This window comes from Anopheles stephensi, chromosome 3, assembly GCF_013141755.1.
Source record: "Anopheles stephensi strain Indian chromosome 3, UCI_ANSTEP_V1.0, whole genome shotgun sequence".
In the NCBI taxonomy this organism is placed as follows: domain Eukaryota; kingdom Metazoa; phylum Arthropoda; class Insecta; order Diptera; family Culicidae; genus Anopheles; species Anopheles stephensi.
In genome coordinates this window covers 76,639,436-76,657,555 of record NC_050203.1, presented here as the reverse complement: position 1 = coordinate 76,657,555, position 18,120 = coordinate 76,639,436, and the positions used below count along the sequence as shown (strand labels likewise).

General features: G+C 46.3%; 2 protein-coding genes across 2 annotated transcripts in view; one reads left to right on the top strand and one right to left on the bottom strand.

Annotated features, from left to right (window-relative positions):
• Positions 1-18,120, top strand: part of LOC118510850 (bone morphogenetic protein receptor type-1B) — a 122,672-nt gene that overhangs the window by 57,638 nt on the left and 46,914 nt on the right. Inside the window, exon 2 of the mRNA XM_036053181.1 lies at positions 14,477-14,593. Coding sequence (XP_035909074.1) covers positions 14,477-14,593 — 117 coding nt within the window. The remainder of the gene's footprint in view (positions 1-14,476; positions 14,594-18,120) is intronic.
• Positions 379-1,385, bottom strand: LOC118510854. The gene is made up of 2 exons (XM_036053188.1): positions 1,233-1,385; positions 379-1,167 (listed from the first exon to the last, which is right to left on the bottom strand). Exon 2 carries the CDS (start codon positions 1,162-1,164, stop codon positions 439-441), a length of 726 nt encoding a protein of 241 aa, XP_035909081.1. The 5' UTR covers positions 1,165-1,167; positions 1,233-1,385; the 3' UTR covers positions 379-438.

The following is an 18,120-nucleotide window of genomic DNA, read 5'->3' as shown; positions in this document are numbered from 1 at the left end:
TGCTAGACCCCATGTTCTGTGACGTGGTCAATGTGAATGTAACAGTAACATTAGAGGATTTCCATTTCGTCCTTCACTGATTTTTTCTTCGTATCGACTGACATGATACAAAAGGTTACGTTTTTCACAGACTACATAGATGGACTAGCAGCCCAACAGTTATAACTTTATAGTCTCTCGGTTTCGAAAACAGTTATGGATTGAGCGGGCTAGACATTGAATACCCAATCTCCATACGGATTCCTTTTCCCATCACTAGATCGATCATTTGCTGTACACCGCAAGCATGCGCAAGTTACCTGCAAGCATTCCAGAAAACTAGAATGTTTGAGATTTTGGTCCGTTGCAGAAAGAGGATAACACAACGCTAACACAGCATTTATATTTTGGCCATTATCTGCCATCACCATTTATTGTCACAATAAAATCGTGTATCTTTTAGAAACGATGTTGGTTTAGTGACTGTTTCTGTTTCTTTTTTGTTTCGTTTGCCTGCATCTTATCGAGTCGTTTTTCGTATCTGGGCAAAAGGCTCTTTAACTCAGCAATCGTTTTCACTCCGTACAGCATAACGATGGTGGGGGAATCATCCTCGAAACCGTCAATAATAATGTCAACCAAATCTACTTCCGAAATGTTGTAAGATTGCGCCAGATCAACCATCTCCGTCACGTATCTCAGCAAGCTGTTGACTCCCAGCTTATGTGCCCGAAGCTTCTCGAAAATGGTTTCATCGCTAAACCCTTGATCGGCAAATTCTTGAATCATTTTCGCCTTGAAATCGTCGTACCCTGTCAACGGGATGGTTCTACGAAAAACAGCCGCAGTTTCGATCAGCAAATCACAGGCAGCAACCAGTTGCTGCTCTTTGTTCAGCTTAAGCAGCTGAAAAGCGTTCTCCAGCTTCTCGAACCACCGATGCACGGTAAGCGTACCGTTGCCACTGAATGGCTCCACCAGTGCCTTAACGTGCGCGGTATCGAAACATTTGACGCTCAGTGCCAACTCCAGTTCCTCGATTTTGCGTTTCAATCCCTTGTTTTCTAGCTGAAGCTCTTGCGAATCATTGTTCTGGGACGGATCACTACCGACCGTTGTGCTGGATGACTGCTGATGCTGGGTTGCTTTCGGAATAGCCGTCCGGGGTTCCGTTTCGTCGCGCATTATCTATTTGATCCAGAGGGAAACATCAACCAGATTTGCGGTCGTATTGATCGGTCGCACGCTCTTACCTTTGAGACGGGCAGAGTTCTGCTTTCTTGAAACACAAAATTGGAAATGAATATTTTCGCACCTCACAGAGCTTGCTTGGTGAAATGTCGCCAATTATGTTTTATCTTTTTCCCTCTTTGCTCTTTGACGTTTGATCATATCCTCGTTTATGCGGGCACCTTCAGTTCTCCACAGTGCGTCTTAAAATGTAGTAGTCAGGTGTGGTTTGTTTTTTCTTGTTTTTCAACTTTGCCTATCGGCAGTAAGTATTTATGTAATATTTCTAGATGTACTTCTGCTTTTGAAATATGCGTTAAGTTCCAGAAGGGTGAGGGGCTACCAGTTTCCCAATAGAAGATCCAATTAAAGACCCCCAATTTACTCAGGTCTCTAAAGAGTGAGTTAAAGATTCAAATCCTTATAACCACTTTTTCACTCTGATCCAACTCTTTGAAAAGAGTATTCTCATCTCTAGTCTCAATCTATGGTTAGCGATCGTTTGTAAGCTACAGGCGTAATCTGAAACCCTTTTGCCGACGGTGTCAACTTTCCGGTTCGGACACTACCATCGAACGCGTACCGTTGTTACCTCTCTAAAGTGATATATTTTATGGAGCTTATCAGAAGTCCCTTTCGACCACATGGTACCATCTCATGGAAATTGGTGACGTTCAGTAAACGTATTTCTCACGCATATGTAGACACACACTGTTAGGCTGTCGATCACACGCATCTCCAAGCAGAATGCCTCTTTAACGGGCAACTCGCTGAATGATACGCCTTTCCACCCAATCTTACCAAATTTGTTTCCACCAAGACATCTCCATGAGGTATTAGGAGTGGGACAGGCTTCAGCCGACCACTGATAAGATCAGGATGTCCAACCCAGTAGCATCTTAAATCGGGAAGAGGGCTGTAGTATTAGCATGTCTTCCTTTGCGTTTGCATCAAACTTAATTTATTTATGTCTTTCGTATTGCAAAGCTTTAGTAACCAGTGTGTTGGGCAGCGGGGTCCCCCCGGGGGGGGCATCACTGTCGCGCTATCGCTATCATCTGCGTGAAGCTCTACGCATCCCTCGACTGGCAGCATCTTTATGGCGTGATTAATGAGAGCTATTAAAATAGCTATTAATGAAAACAGCTGTAAAATGCTATGCTTCACGCATTGGGACGATTATTGTCGAAGATCTTACTTACCACCAGGTTGCGGGTTAAAATACCGCATCGAACGAGTGCCGTTCGGTGTCATTCTCATTACGTAACTGTCTCTCGTTGAGAAATTCATCATCCTTTCTCGTTTTGGTAGGCTTACTTGTTACTAAGATAGAGCGAGAAAGCATTGCGATTTTGTGAACAGGGTCGGAGCCAAAGCCGAGTGAAGTAAGATCCTTTGGGTTAAAAAAATCATACAGAGCAGTTAGCTCTCGAACGCGACAAAGAGGAATTGATTGCAAGACCCGGACAGGGTCCATTTTCTCGGGCTGGGACTTTCCATGTTCCATACTTGCCTGAGCACCTATCTCAGGATGTAAAAGTGTGGATCGATTGGCTGGTCATCTGCTGACCCCTGCTTGACCTCAAAATAAAATGTAGTTTTGAGCGACTCTCGAGGTGCGATCGTTGGTCGAAGATTCAGGCAGCGAGGCAAACGTGAAAAGAAGCTGTTTCATTGTGCCTCACATTATCGCGTTCCAGAATAATGATCGTTTTGCCCGTGCGCTGCTCTGCGCGGGCGGATCCATTTACGAAATAATCCATCCTGACACCGGAACCGATTGCACGGGAAATGGATGTTAAATGTTGCATTTGTGTTTGTAGGTGCGTAGTGAGGAATTGTTGAAAATTGAGGAACGAACTCTCAAAACCACACAATTGAAAAACTGCGCCCTCTCGAAGCGGCGTCGGCGAAAAATGGTAGGAACCAACCAAACCGAAAAGCAATCCCATTACCAATTTGTTATGCACCGCACAACGCCTCGCCAGGCAGGCAGGCGGGCGAGCATTCGTTGTACGCGATGATGCGGCTGCTGCTGCCGAGCGGAAGGATGAAGGCTCCGGACCACTTCGAGATGGGTTGTGCGGTATTTTTAATCAGTTCCGGTGTCAGTGGCTCTCGGGGCCAATTTGTTGATGGTTCATGATGGAGCTGGTGGTGGCTGCCCATTGGAGAGAGATCGCGCGTTACTTCGGACACCTAACGCAAAAAGACCCGATCCGTTCCACTTCTTGGTTCGTTTTTTTTTGTTTGCGTAGATTGAAGCGTCTTTTAGCACGAGGTGAGCGTTCTTCATTTACAGCATTTCAAATCGCTGGCCGAGTTGAATCCTTTCTGGCATCGGTAGTTTCTGCTCTCGCTCGTGTTTCGCTTGGCGCGATACGAGACCCAGAACTTCAAGCACTCCCGACACTGAAAGCTCTCGGCAGCAACCATCATCAGCCCGGGGAAGGCGTGAGGCAATTTAAATGGCTCAAGCAGCTCTCTCCCCCCCCCCCCCCCCAACCCCTTTGATGGTTTGGGACGTGTGGTTCTGTGCGTGCAGGAAAGGGCGAGGAATAAGTTCATCAAAAAATTAAGATAAGCGTGAACCGCCTTTGAACGATGCCGCCGTCTCGTGGCACACCACACAAAGTATGTAGATGTGTCAGTGATCCGCTTTTTTGTGGGCCTTCCCATTCCCTACCAGCAATGTACCCTTCGAGCAAACAGGCGGAAAAAGCAAAGCAAGTGGAATGAGCAGGCAGGCAAATGGTTGAGCGCTGCTTTTGGTGTGTTCCTGTAGGTCTTTAGATCTTCTCGGTCAAATTGTTGCACAAAATATACGCCCGGTGGCTTCACTGGCCACGGGAATTTGTGTCCCTGTGAGTTGTTGTTTTTTTTTTTCCTTCAAAAATCACTCTCCACCCCCCGTCGCATTACGATGAGGAAGATGACACTGGATCACGGAAATAAACTATTTAATCTTGTCACTCTCTCTAACCCCCCGGATATGTGTGTTGTTGGTAGTCGTTGCCCTGCTTCGCGGAAAGCAAGCCTTCGTTTCCCAGGAACGGCCGCCATCAACAAGTTCTCGCCCGTGCCCCAGGGGAAAGATTTATAGACAACCGTACCCGGCGGGCACCGTCTACTACCGCCGCTCACGTTAACCGGTTTCCCGGGCCCGAAGAAGATTCTCCATATTCTGGCAATTGGAATTCCATCCAAGAACTGCTATACCATTTCGGTGTTGGTCTTCCCTCGCCGTTCTGTGCCGTACCGAAATGTGCCCTCTCGGTAAGCTCGTTTCCGCTGTGGGCAACAGGCTGGAATTAGCTTTGGACTCGATCGCGAGAGTTCCTTCCGAGAAGCGGAAACCCCGAAGCACAGCGCAACCCCCGTTGGGGATCACACGAGAGGTGTGATAAATTTGAATTTTTAATTAAAATTATTCGGAACCAGAGAGAAACGTACCAACGTGACGTAGCTCCCTCTCCCCAGGACTGGGAGTTTGGCTCTGGACGGGTTGGTGGGGTGTCTGGATGTGGTACATTTGCTGTGGATCACCGGATGCACTGCGCCAAATTCTCTCTGCACACGTACACGTCCCTGTTGGAAGAAGTTCCGGAGAGTAAGGTCTGCTCGTTTGGTAGATTCCTGGTGTGGATTGTGGACACATTACGAATGCGCATAATTGCTTCGACCCCGGCAAACCTCACCGTACAGGCAGTAGCAAACCAAAGCGTAACCTCGATACCTCCGAAAACGCGTTGGTTGCGTTGAAATGTTTGGAAGCGAGCAGCAGTACAGTACGGTGCTCCTCTAGGACCATTCGGAATGCTACCTGAAATCGAGCGAGAGGTTGAAGGTTTTATTGTTTCCCGGTATGTAATGCCACATGAAAAGGCAGGGATGTGTGAGAAAGATTTCGACACGTGCAAATCACTTCCCAAGAGCTTGAGCCACCTGCGTCATTTCCCAATAAAACCCACCAGGAACCGGACAGTACTTATATACTGGTTGTAAAGAAACCCGGCATGATGATACTGCAAAAAAGGAGCAGCTTTCACGTGCCATTTTTGTCACTTTGTTGTACATTGTCCTCCAGAACAATTAGGTGCTGGATTTCTTAGGTTAAGTTCCCACCTTCATAGTTCTCTTCCCTCGAGCCGTCATCGAGATGCAAGATTGGGTCGGATGTGCGGAACACCGAAATTCTAAGAATTTCTTCAATGTGCCTTCAAGTTCGCCGAATCCGATCGGATGATCGATAGCGATAGCTGTCACCGAGCGTGTAAGCTCCTTCTGCATCTGTTACACCTCGCATTCGCATTTCTCACGTCACATGGTCACCGCAAGGTTAAAAACTATCTGACCAACGAATCTTCTCAGGTGACGGTATAATTTATGCGACTCTAGTGGTATAGGCTCTACGCGCGATAGAATTTTCTGCAAAAGCTATATCGGCCGATCTTTACCGGGGGAAGCAATCGTATCAAGTTGCTGCCGATCGGTCTTCCAAAGCAGTTTGTACAGTTGCGCCCGATCGACTACTGTTTCACCCCCGTGGAAAAGATCACAGCTATGGTTTTATGTTTGATTAATCCCCCGAGGGACGACCCTCGGAAACATTCGAATGGCGCGTGCTACTTTTCCCTCATCTTGTCGATTTTGAGCAAGCAAGAGCAATATCTCCCTATACGACTCGGGTATAGTATTTGGGCGATGCTTGGCGTTGATAATACCAATAGTGATGGTGTGTGGTGTGAAGAAAAACGGATGGGAAAATAGTTTCCAAGTCGAACGATAACACAACAAGAGCACACGCGCGATGCTCCGTGTTGACACTAGAGTGCTAGAAAACGGAGCTATAACAGCCAGTGCCCAATCAGACGATGACGATCGATTGCATGTTTGTCCTTCGCCACTTCGAACGGGAGAAGGGTGCTTGAACAGTTGATAGTTTCATCAGCTGATAACGCCACGGCCCAGCATGCATATGGTTTCGTCGGGTGTGCCCGAAGTGCTGCTGATTATACACATCACCTTAACGCACAGGTGGGTACGCTCTGTTGTGACCCTTCGCGTGGACCGCTTCGCCACCGACAGTGCTTATCTGTCCTCGACCCTACGATTTGTTACGGCAGTGTTTTACACCGGCACGCAACAACGCCACTACGATCGTTGGCTCTCGTTGTCGCCTTAGATGGCCTACAGCCGCACTAACTGGGCACTCGTTCTAGACGCACGAACGGTGGTGACGGTTCTGTACCGCTAAACCGCCGCTCATATCTCAACCGATGCAGGCTGCAAGCCTCAACGGTATAATGAGCCCGATCGTACAGAGACAAAATGAACTTCTTCCTTATATGGCGACGCACAACCGGTGATGGTGAAAAAAACACGCATCATCAACTACCATTTGCTGAGCAAAACTCCGAGTTCGTTGCAAATATGACAGCGATGATTAATTTCTCACTGCCAAATTAATGTCAACGAAATTAAGATCACGCACACCGTACAGGGTCGGTCGGTGGACCAGGGTGTGGGTCCTTGTGGCAAGAAACCGTGGCAACAGCAACGACCAACGCCCGGTTACGGTTCATCGGAGTTTGTATCGGACTTAATTTGACCCCATTATTGGTTGGAAATGAGAAAGCTGACACCAACTCCGGTCGACTCCGAATGCGAATGTTGAGGTTAATGAGACGTGACTTCTCGGGCTGTGAGCTAGGTGATTGCTAGGTGTCGTCACCGTTGAACTTTTTCGCCTCCCAAGGCTCCGGTTGCAGTTTGGTCTGGGGCAGTGTGCTCGATATTGAAATCGTCGTATTTGGGCTCGGTGCCTACCCGGTACTGGCGGCTGCATGCTGCCCCCCTACCTTGGGATCCATCTAAGGACATGCCGAGGATGCAATGAGTGTGCAAAATATGGCATCCTTCCAAAAACCAAGCGATTGATTTTGAACTGACTGGGCACCGGTGGACTTGGACTGGCAAAAGGCGTATGTCCCAGTTTTCGCTGCATCAACGATGGGAATTGTGTCACCGATAGGAAGGTCGGTGTGGTGTGTGAGTCTGTGGTAAACCAAGTCGCTAACCAAACTCCTCAAAACTGCACGGTGCCTCTCGTGCATCAAAAACCACAATGCCACTTCTCAGCACACTATCCCGCTTCATGGATCTTCACCGTTCGATCGAAGCCTTTTTTTCTGTAGCCTTTGCTGCCCGTTTTTAAAGTGCTAAAATGATGCTCATTTCCTGCCCTAACGATGGTGGATGGAGCAGCAGCAAAAAAATTGCCCCAAACTTAAGAAGCAATCAACGATGCCCGACACAAAAATATGGTTCCAACGAATTTGGCCAGCTCGACGATCGGAATCACAATCGCCCCATTCCCGAGAATCCCGAGTGAAGTGAGCAGCGTGTTAGGCCACAGCACGCAACACAGACCGGCCCGTTGTAGTTTTGGTGCGAATCTACCATTTTTATGCTAATAAATCATCAAAAACGGTGTACTGGGGAGAGGCCGCATCATCCAGGGCTGTGCTGGATGGTGTTGCTTAAATGAAATTTAAACGCGCGTTTCCTGCTCCTCTTTGGGCGGCATGTTCGTTTGTTGCGAGGGCTCACCAAACCCGTGGCAGAAAGAAGATGTGTGCATGCACACGCACACTTTCCGAGCAAACACCATCACCGAGTGCGGGTCAGTTCGACACGCTCTCTGGGTGTCCCGGTGTTAAGCCACGCCAACATATCCCAAACATGTGTTGCTGCTGCTGCTGCTGCTGCTGCTAGTGAAGTGGTGGTTCAAGCTGGTCGGATGGTGTGTTTATCCCGTTTTGCTTTCCTTTTTCTTCTCAGGGGTTTTTTTTTGTTTGCTCAGTTGGTTGTCCTTTAGAAGCAGCCTTGCTGCATACTAAACGGCGAAGGCAACGTCAAGGTTTCGGTTCGCTTTTCTCACACATAGTTTTGAAGGATTTTCCACGCCTTGCACCGTTGGTGGTTTATGGGGGAAGGGTCGCCTTAGAGCTCCGGTCACAAGGAAGAAGTTGCTGTGAAGGATTTGCCCACGGCCGTTGTCCAAGGACGACCTCACGCGAAGATATTGATGGCAGATGTTCGCAAAACTGTATTTTCCACGAAGCAGTTACGCAGATTAGACCCTGCGGCTTTGGCTGCTGTTGTGGATTTTTTTCTACGTTATAAACTTGCTGTTGGGCTGTAAAGTTTGTTATAGTTATAAAGTTTGTTATTAACTTGCTGTTGGGTTGTGAAGATACAAATGAATGTATGTTTTGTAAAATCCTGACTTTGGTGTCCGAGGAATCAGGAACTTTAAGGCCAGACCACCAGATGAACACTAGTCCAACAAAATATTGTAGTCTTTCAAGCACCTTTTGCTAGTAAGAATCTTCTTATTTCTTGGAAAAAAGCCAATTGAAGGTGCTCTTATTGATTGGTCTTTAATCTCCTGATTATCACTAGTAGTCAGTTCTTCCTTGGAACTAGAAAGTTTGATAAAAGAATAGATGGGGCCGTTTATTTAACCGTAATAAAGCTCCGGTTAAATGTTATCCTTTGTGGGGTTGAAAGCCAGTATCGACAACAACATTAATGTGGAGCTACGTTCTGGTCAGCTGGTCATACTTCAGCCTCAGGGCTTCTTCACTGCAGTCAGGAAGTTCCACAAGCCCGAGAACTTCTCCACTCGAAATACCTGTCGCGAACAGACGAAGCTGAGTTTGTATTATTGTACTTTGGTGTCACCATCGTGAGTGGACTGTCATGAGAATGGCACCATAGACAGAGGAGACGTGATAGGCCCGAACTATGAAGGAGTGATGGCGATGATGGAGTGAACTATGTTCTTGCATCCATCAGAACGGCCGGGAAAATCGATTGGCAGACGACGGCGCTGGACCGTGAGCGGTATCGAGGAATGTTGCAGCAGGCCAAAAGCGCGAAATATATTCGGTCCGGTCTTCACACGACAGAACTGGACATCGAATCTTGTCCAGATTTTGTCAAGATAGTTGAAAATGGCAGGCCGTAACCAATGATGATGATGATGATGATGATGATGATGATGATGATGATGATGATGATGATGATGATGATGATGATGATGATGATGATGATGATGATGATGATGATGATGATGATGATGATGATGATGATGATGATGATGATGATGATGATGATGATGATGATGATGATGATGATGATGATGATGATGATGATGATGATGATGATGATGATGATGATGATGATGATGATGATGATGATGATGATGATGATGATGATGATGATGATGATGATGATGATGATGATGATGATGATGTATACTGCATGACCAATAGTGCATGTAATAGTGTATCTTGAGACACACTGGTTCAACGTGACGTTCCATATTAGCTGCTGGGACATGCTCATGTCAAGATGTCAACAGAGTCATTCCAATTTGCCTCTTACTTGCGGATTAGGAGTCCCCGACCTTTCCCTACCTGGTGGATCAGTCGGAAAATTTCCACCTCATCCCAGCACTGCCCATGTTACTCAAGACTCATCGATACTGACAGCGCATAGGAAATTGGCAGGTCGAGACCTCTCGAGGTTGTAGTGCCAATGAAGAAGAGAAGAGAAGGATAATCTCCTTATCTGTTTTTCATAAAATATCTTTACAACTCTCCTTGCTCCTATTAGTCCAACCTGCAAGGAGTCGGTGTCGGCACTTCATCCAATGTTGCTTTTCTGAGCCATGCCGTCAGAGTTTTGTCCGGAGTTTGACAGAGAGCGAGAGGAAATCTGTCAGGAACCTAGAAACTTCAAGCTAAAGGTCTTGGACTTTTTGATCTACTGCGAGGATCACTAAGGATGACTCATATGAATCGAGAGCCTGAGAGAGTCTTTTCCGGATCAGGCAGATAGTTTGGACGAATTATCTGTAAAAGACTTTTAAAAACTAGTCCAGCCTTATCGCGACAGTACAGCGAGACCGTTTAAAGTTATAATAAATACAAAAATAAATCAAAATTCATGCTGCTGTCCCAGAAGATTGGCAGTTCCTCTTCCACAACTCGGTGGCATTTGCTCCCGTCCGAATTAGGCAACTGTTTCTCACGTCTTACTCAAAGCGGGGAAAAAAAATCCCACCCTACTGTTTATTGCAAAAGCTGCGAAAACGAACAACACTCTTTCCAATTGCCTGCCTGAAGATTGTATTACCACCAGTACGAAGGTCCAGGGTTGTACAAAACAAGGCAAAAAACTAAACAGACGAACTACAACAAATTGCACCAACAAACTGTTCAACGCCCTCTGGAAAGTCCGGCCCGCCTCCCCATTTATACCTAGAATTGGCGCAGTTCAATTGAATCGCGGACGCTAGATTTGCAATCATCGGTGGAAAACTGAACCCAGTGAGTTGTTGCACTTTTTCCCGTTGTACTTGCATTGGCATTGTGCTTACGGTTCCTACCACCCACCCAGACCGAGTATTTTGTATCCAAGGCACGTTTGGCGTGTTTTTCGCCCCGGTGTTTAGCGTGTTGAGGGTGTTATGTTTCCCACCCCCCGTTTTCCACCCCCCCGGGGTGATGGTCGTGTTGCGCGGGCCAAATGCATTTAACGAACCCAATATGTTACCGGTCACGTGTGCCATTATGCTGCATGGCGAGAGGCACAGCGCCCATTTCCCCGCACATTCCCGCGGGAGATTAAAATGGGTGCACTGATGAGAGGTGGATGAAAATGGGCGCGCTGCACATGGTATAGTTAGGCTTTCGTCACGCCCAAACGGAAGGTCCTACATGGATGGGAGCGGTCGAGAGAGAGAGAGAGAGAGTGCGTGCGGTGCAGTAAGCCACAAACACCAAATCGAATCGGCAACCGGGCCGTGAGCGTGAATTTTGCTTGATGCAATTCCACGAAACGAGCGTTGTTCCAGGTTGCAACTTTTTGCTCACCGCTTTATAATGGTTGTGGTTTTGCCTGCGTCCTGTGCTAGAGTTCCCATTACGTTGTGATTCGCGATGGTTGGATCGGAATTGCTCGTGATAGTATGGGAAGGAAAATTGGCACTACTGGCGAGCACGCTGAAGGAGCAGCGACCTTGCTATCGTTTTGTCTGTGGCTCCCGGTATGGTGGGCTCGTACACAAAGTGTTTGCGGGCATCGACAAACGGTAAGATGGAATATCTTTCCCGGCCGAGATGGAACGAACGTGGAACGAAAGGAAGTGAATTAACGTGCAGGTTCCTCACAATGGAAAACACATTGGAGACCGGAAGGGTATGAATTATGCTGCTTCCGATTCGAAATGCATAACCATCACTGGCGAACGGGCGATTAAGTGCACCTATCAGTATTTTCGATATTTTGAATTGTTTTTTTTTTATAAAGAATTTAGTCGGAAATATCGCCTAAATTTGTGTTCGAGATCTGTGAAAAATATTTGAATACATTTTCAACAATTAAAACCGAACGAAAATGAGCGACGAAAACAATCTTAATTTGCTTGTCATCGGAGGCTTGCTAAGAAAGAGTTCGACTGTAATGCAATTAAAGAAGATAAGTCTTAAGAAAAGCCTGACGTTTTTAATGTTCAAAAATATTTTTCAACTTTTTGTGGTGTTTAGGTAAATTTTAATCCTAATCGGAGTGTAATAATAAGTCTTTGAGGTACCGGTACCGAAACACCAGCAAAATCTTCATCGTGTTAGAAAGGATGCTGCCAGACACTTAGCTGCAGACTTTGTTCTTTTAGCCATTTCACAATAATCAAAAGCGAAGAGAGGAAAATGCATCATTCTTCACTTTGATGTGACAAGTGCACCACGTCTGGTCTGGGCACTTCCATCAAGGTCTGGTCGCGCACGAAAGCGAACCGTCGCCCCTGGTGGCACTGAGCGAACCCGTATGGTGGTGGTGGATGACTAATGACATCTCACTTGCCAAAAGGAGTTAAAACCGGTGTCTCGTACATCGGTGTGTCTGGCTGGCGGTTCAGATTTATGTGCAGTATACTGGTCTGTTTTTTTTTTGCCAACTAGCCCTCCCATATGTCTTTTAACTGTATGGTATTTATACCACCATATCCGCACTTGTAACAAAGTGTTACAAATTAGGTTACTCATTTTTCTGGTTCGCCGTCGGCCCCGAAATCCAAAATCCTGTCTGGCGGAAAACGGCACACATTTTTATGTGTCCCGCTCGGAACTTATGAATAGAATGGTGGGTTTTTCCGGCCAGATTTTTCAGGCGTACGAGCACGGTAGTATTGCTTAACGTCTTAAAGGGCGTCGTTTGTCTGTTAGAGGTAGAGTATGCGAAATAGCTTCGTCGACCACGGTGCTGTTGTGCCGTACCCGTAATTGGTGACCTGCTCAACCTGCTTTCGATTTAATTACATGCACAGAGTTTATCTGTAAGGCACCATAGAAGCTGCACTGCTCAGCTACCCAGCGGAGGTACCCACAACTCTCAAGTACCCCGGAGCAAGCGACTTTCAAGTACTGCAATGCGTTAGCGAAGGAACGCACGCTGGCTGCTGCAACCGCCCGAGCAGAGACCAATTAATCTATCAATTACAACCGTTTACGGGACAGTTTGACTAAAAACAAACTGATAACGAACGTCGGACACGACGCAACACACCATAAATAATAATTCCCCATAGCACTATCGCGCACCACCAATCCCTAATCAGAAAACTCTGAACTACACACGATAGTGTGGCTATACCGCTGCGCCCTGTTGCCTTTTTCCGGTGGTTGAATTTGATGAGCGCAACATTCCATTGTGCATGATATGCTTCTTCAATGCACCACACCGACGAAGAACAGTCGTCACGTTTGGAAGACACTTCCGTTCGTCAACCAAACAACGCGCCACAACCCGAAGATTGATGTCCAGAGTCAGAGTGAGAAAGCCGTTCGGCGAACGACCGTACTGGTGGCATATCAGCCCGCAACGTTCCAACGTACCAAAGTTCGGTCACACGAAAAAGAAACACAACCTATCAATCTCCGTCGCAAGAGATTGAGATTTTTCCAACGCCACCGCCCGGAGGATGGATGAGATGTTCGGTGTTCGGGTGTGAAAGATGTTTGTGTTTACGTTTTTCGGGCACTTCATCCGGTAGATCGGGCCGGGGGGATAGGGAGCATGCACTGGCTGAGAGTTTCCCACTATCTCCAGCATTGCATAGGGCTCGGGACCGACTTCCGGTGTCAGTTGATGGGGTGGAGTACATATTTCTCACACCAGTGCTGCCAGTGGGAGATATAGCGAAGGTTTCGAAAACTCAAATCAAAGAAGGAAATGTTAAGCCACACTCAAAGAGATTGTTGTTGGTTGAAGGTAGTGCTGGAAGACAGGATGACCAGCTATGGCTTTGTACCTAAGGCAAATTCTCAAGTATGTTGAGGTTTTTCATAAGGACATAGGCGGGGTATGTTTTGGTGCAGTCTTTAGGAGGTAAATGAAGATAATTTCTACCCACGTTTCAATGAGGACACAATGGGGAAAACCCTATTTCTACCGTTGTCCTTGGACAGGAAATTTAAGTTGCCACAGATGTACCTGAGCTCTTCCAATTTCTCATATAGGAATTTCTGTCTCAATTCTCACATTATTTTCATAAATATACATGATACACTCACCAAGACGCTAGCAAGCAATTCTCGTAGATTGCAATGCAAATCCCCTTTGGAACCAATCCATCAATCAGCTCACCCCCTTACCGATGCTCGGAAGGCCCTCGTCCATAATCTTACGCAAATACTCTCCGGACAGTGAGACGGGTGTCTCCACCCGTCCGGTAATTGCTATGCCACATACTTTGCTTTCCGTTCCGACATGTCAATCCGAACCAGGCGGCCAAGAGGTCGCTATTTGAAATTGAAATCCGCAAATGGATGCATTCGAGCGGTGGCCCGAGGACACCGAGCCATCACACGAACACACGTCCATCGTCAGATTGATTTCCCCGTTCGGTGCTTAATTAGAAGTAATGCGACCTAATTGCCGGTGGATTGGCACCCGGGAAATGGGGATTGGAAATGCAAATATCATGATGCTGATGATGATCGGGTTAAAGATTTTCCAGTTCGGCTAAAGCAAGGGGAAAAGCTGCCTAGTCGAACTGTGCCGCTCAGTGTTGTATAATTTTCCCTCAATGTGTTTCGTGTAATGCGGCCTAATCAAGGAAGCGTACTTATAATTATAGATATTAAAAACGTATCTAATGCCTTTTCTTTTCCTTCTCTTTTCCGCATTCACCCAGCCGAAGGATCAACGACTGCTGCTGGACAGCAACCTTTGAACGTGGCAGATCATCAGGCAACGGTCGATCCTCGCGATCCTACCGCTCCCTCACCGTCGACCGCAACCGGTAGCACAGGTCAGTACTGGGTTCGTGCGGTGCACACATCATCCATCATCATCCTTACTCGCTGGCAGACGGCGAACGGTAGCAATTTCTTATTTAAATTAGCACTAAATTGATGCACTCCTCTCGAAGGTGCGCATGCCGTGCGGATGCGAAATGTGTCACGCTGCGGCGATGTCTGTCGCGCAAAGCGCACCACTCGCTGGCACGATGCAGACTTCTTGGCTGTAGAGCGTCTCTTTACCCGGCTGCGATCTTTTGGATGCTGGTGCATGCTGCGCCAAAGTGGTCGCGAACCACTTCCATGAAGCAGGCAAAAATATGGCGCACTTTAATCCTTACCACTCTAGTCCCTGCGGACATGGGGGCACATGGCTGTGAAGTGGCTGGACCCTCATGGGGGGCATAATTTAGCTATAATTGTAATTTTATGTGACACTTTTTTTGCTGCAAGTGCGATAATTTACCCACACAACTAGCTCTAATACGTCGTCGCGTAAAGTGTGTGTACAGACAAGCTTAAGTGTGTGCGCGGCCATGTTGTTTACTGGAGTGGCAGCACGCGGTTAGTGGATTTGATTTGAATTTTATTTCCAATATTGTTTTGTACACAACGCCGTCCGTGCACTGTGTACCTAAGCCGCATGTTAAGTGCTGCTTGCGACAAGCTCTATCGCTCGTAACAGCAGCAGCTTTGCTATTATTTGCTACTCCCTTTGTGATATACAGTGACGGGCAATCGAGTAGGACCATCCATTTTTTTCTCATCGCAAAGATGTTTAAGATATTGAGAAAACGATCCTATCATTGGATCGATTCGGAGTATCTTTTTGATCAGTGTTGTGAAAATATGGCCAAAACATATTAAATCATGAAATTTAAAATGAATAGACTTTTAATCAAATTCAAAACCGTTTGCCATAGGTTGAGGCATCCTCTCTCTTTCTGTTTTATACTTTAACCCAGTCCAAATTTATTATTAAAAGTAAAAAAAATTATTTCACAATTTTTTGTGGGCATTATCTGAAGTTTTTTTTTAAATCCTCACTCAATTTATGTTTTAAGTTTTATTTTACGAACCAAATCAAAATTGAAATAGAAAATAGAGATCTTGAGTTTATTCTTCTTTCTTGATGCTTGCAACAAAAGCTCGAAAGGACTTGGACTTAAATTTTATCCTTGGCTGGATAGCCAAATCCTGCGGGTCTAGATGGGATTTGAACTCTGGTCCTGTTGTGTGAAGAGCGACGCTGCTGTCGCCTTTGCCACTATAGATGCTGAGGATGAGGTTTTGCCTAATTTTGTTTTGATTATAGCTAGTAGAAGAATCGAAAGCAGAGGTTTGCAAAATAGGATATAAAAGTGGTCTTATTCTAATTTCCTTCACTGTCCGTTGCTTTGATTTATTGGTGGACCTTGTGTAGGGAAAAAGCACCACCTCACTGTAGCGGAAAGTTTTTATTTTTGCGGTGTAAAATCCAGCAAAACTTTCCATTCCCGCTCGAACGGCACTAGCAGCAGCAATGCAATTTCCATTTCCGGATAGGCGGTGCATGCCCGGTCGCACCGATAAACATTGCTCACCGCACCAGATTTCAGGTGCAAGTGACAATGAGTAGTTTCGCAGGTTAATTGCACACTTACACCATAACTAGTGCCGTAAATAACCAACCACGTCCGCACGTTGCAATCGGGGCTTATCTGCATTGCCCGCATGCATACAGGCCCGACTCTGTCACGGCATTGTCTGTCGCAGGCAGTTTCTTATGTCATTTGTCATATGATTTTATCAAGTGTGTCTCTTACGTGTCCGTTTTCGCTCAACATTTTAATCACTTGTTCACAGCTATGTTTTGTGTTGTTTTACGATTTTTCTGCACCGTGCGACCTGCACTTGTCGCAAGGATGTCGTGTCGTCCGTTTTTTCCCATCTAAAGTAGAACATGGATGTTGCGTTACGATCAACTCGCTGTGTCACCTTGATGATCGATAAGATAATAAAAGGGATGCGGAGGACGTAAATCATGTCGGGCGAACAGGATGGTAACGTCACTAAACGTTTAAGTGCGCATAATGGTCCTTAACGCTGTGAATAATATTTATGTGCCTTTGCGTTATTTTTAACCACTTAAATCATTAAGTCATTACTTGTCATTATTAGTTAGTAACATCAGGTTCCGATCGCTTTGTTTGAAAGGTACATTAGATCCAAACTGCTGTCACTAAAAAGCGTTTTATCTAGGGTATCTCAAGACTCTTCTCCTCAGGAATCAGGGGGTCTCCGGCAGGATACGCGATCTAGTTTCATCGCGACTCAATAACTGGAACCCCGAGACATGTTAGCCCAATTCGCCCTTGAACATTTGTTGCTCGTGTTCGAGGGCGTTTTTTTTTTTGTCCTGTTGCTATCGTTGTTCGTTGAGTATTGGTCCGCAATAAATTATGCAAAGTTCACGTTACCCAACGAAGCCCCAATCGATCGATCGAACGATCGGCGGCGACTTTTGGGGACGAATTCTGGTTTTGTTATGGATCATTTTTATTCGTTTTTCGCCTACCATATCTCCCCTCTCAATCGAAGATCGGGGCTTCATCGTCCACATTCCTGCCCGAAGAAAACAAGGGTGTGTTATAAATATTGGTCGCGTGGGTCGCCAGAGCCGGAGAGATGAGCAACCAGTACGGCCCATACGTCCAATCGGAAATTGGACGCGTGGCACAGGAATCGTGCGATCGTCGTTCTCGGACTCGAAATTTGGGATACGAAAGGTTTATTTGCTTTTAAAATTGAATCACGCCAACAAGCGCCTAGACGATGCTCTACAGCTTCCCACAGCAACGTGTATTTACCAACAAAGAAAGGCTTACAACATGGCGGACGAACGCGCCATAAACATCACGTTCTACTGTAAAGGGCACGTTTGTTTAGGATGTGTTATTATGCAGCTTGACGTTAAACGATTCGCATGATACGGGTGGTTGAAGATATTAGTCACTTAAAGATTTTCTTACTAATGCGTCACTTGTTCAGAATTGCAGTTGGGCACGTGACAGCTGTCAAATAAGATTCGTCATACGATCATTTATTGGTTCGTCTATTTCAATTAAACTACGCTTAACGTTCCCTTTACGAATACCTTTTTTTTTGGCTGTTGGCTTACCTCCAACGGATTTTGCGTGCTCAAGAAGCAAAACTTAACTAACCCTATTTACTGTTCCTCGCAAGTGCCTGGTGGTGAAGAACTCTCGACGTAACCTTTCAATTCTAGTGCATCGTCAAAATCAAAGTCCAAATGCAGAGGGAAACAGGAAGCAGCTGCTGAAACTCACTGCCCGTGTGCCACTAATTGGTTACGGAGCGCGCAGATTGGGCGAGTGTGTGTGTGTGTCACCGTGTGGGTGCCCTCGAGCGTCTTTGATATTTTGCACTACGGTCATAAATAATCGCCCCAACTGGTGGATGAAATTGTGTACGACGCCTGAGTTGCAAGTGGTTCCAACGGGCAGTAGAATCTGGCCAGCTTTGATGAGAGGCGTTG

What these genes read in the sequence shown, in the direction of transcription:
- LOC118510854 (XM_036053188.1), bottom strand. Translation starts at nt 1,164, where the DNA reads ATGCGCGACGAAACGGAACCCCGGACGGCTATTCCGAAAGCAACCCAG.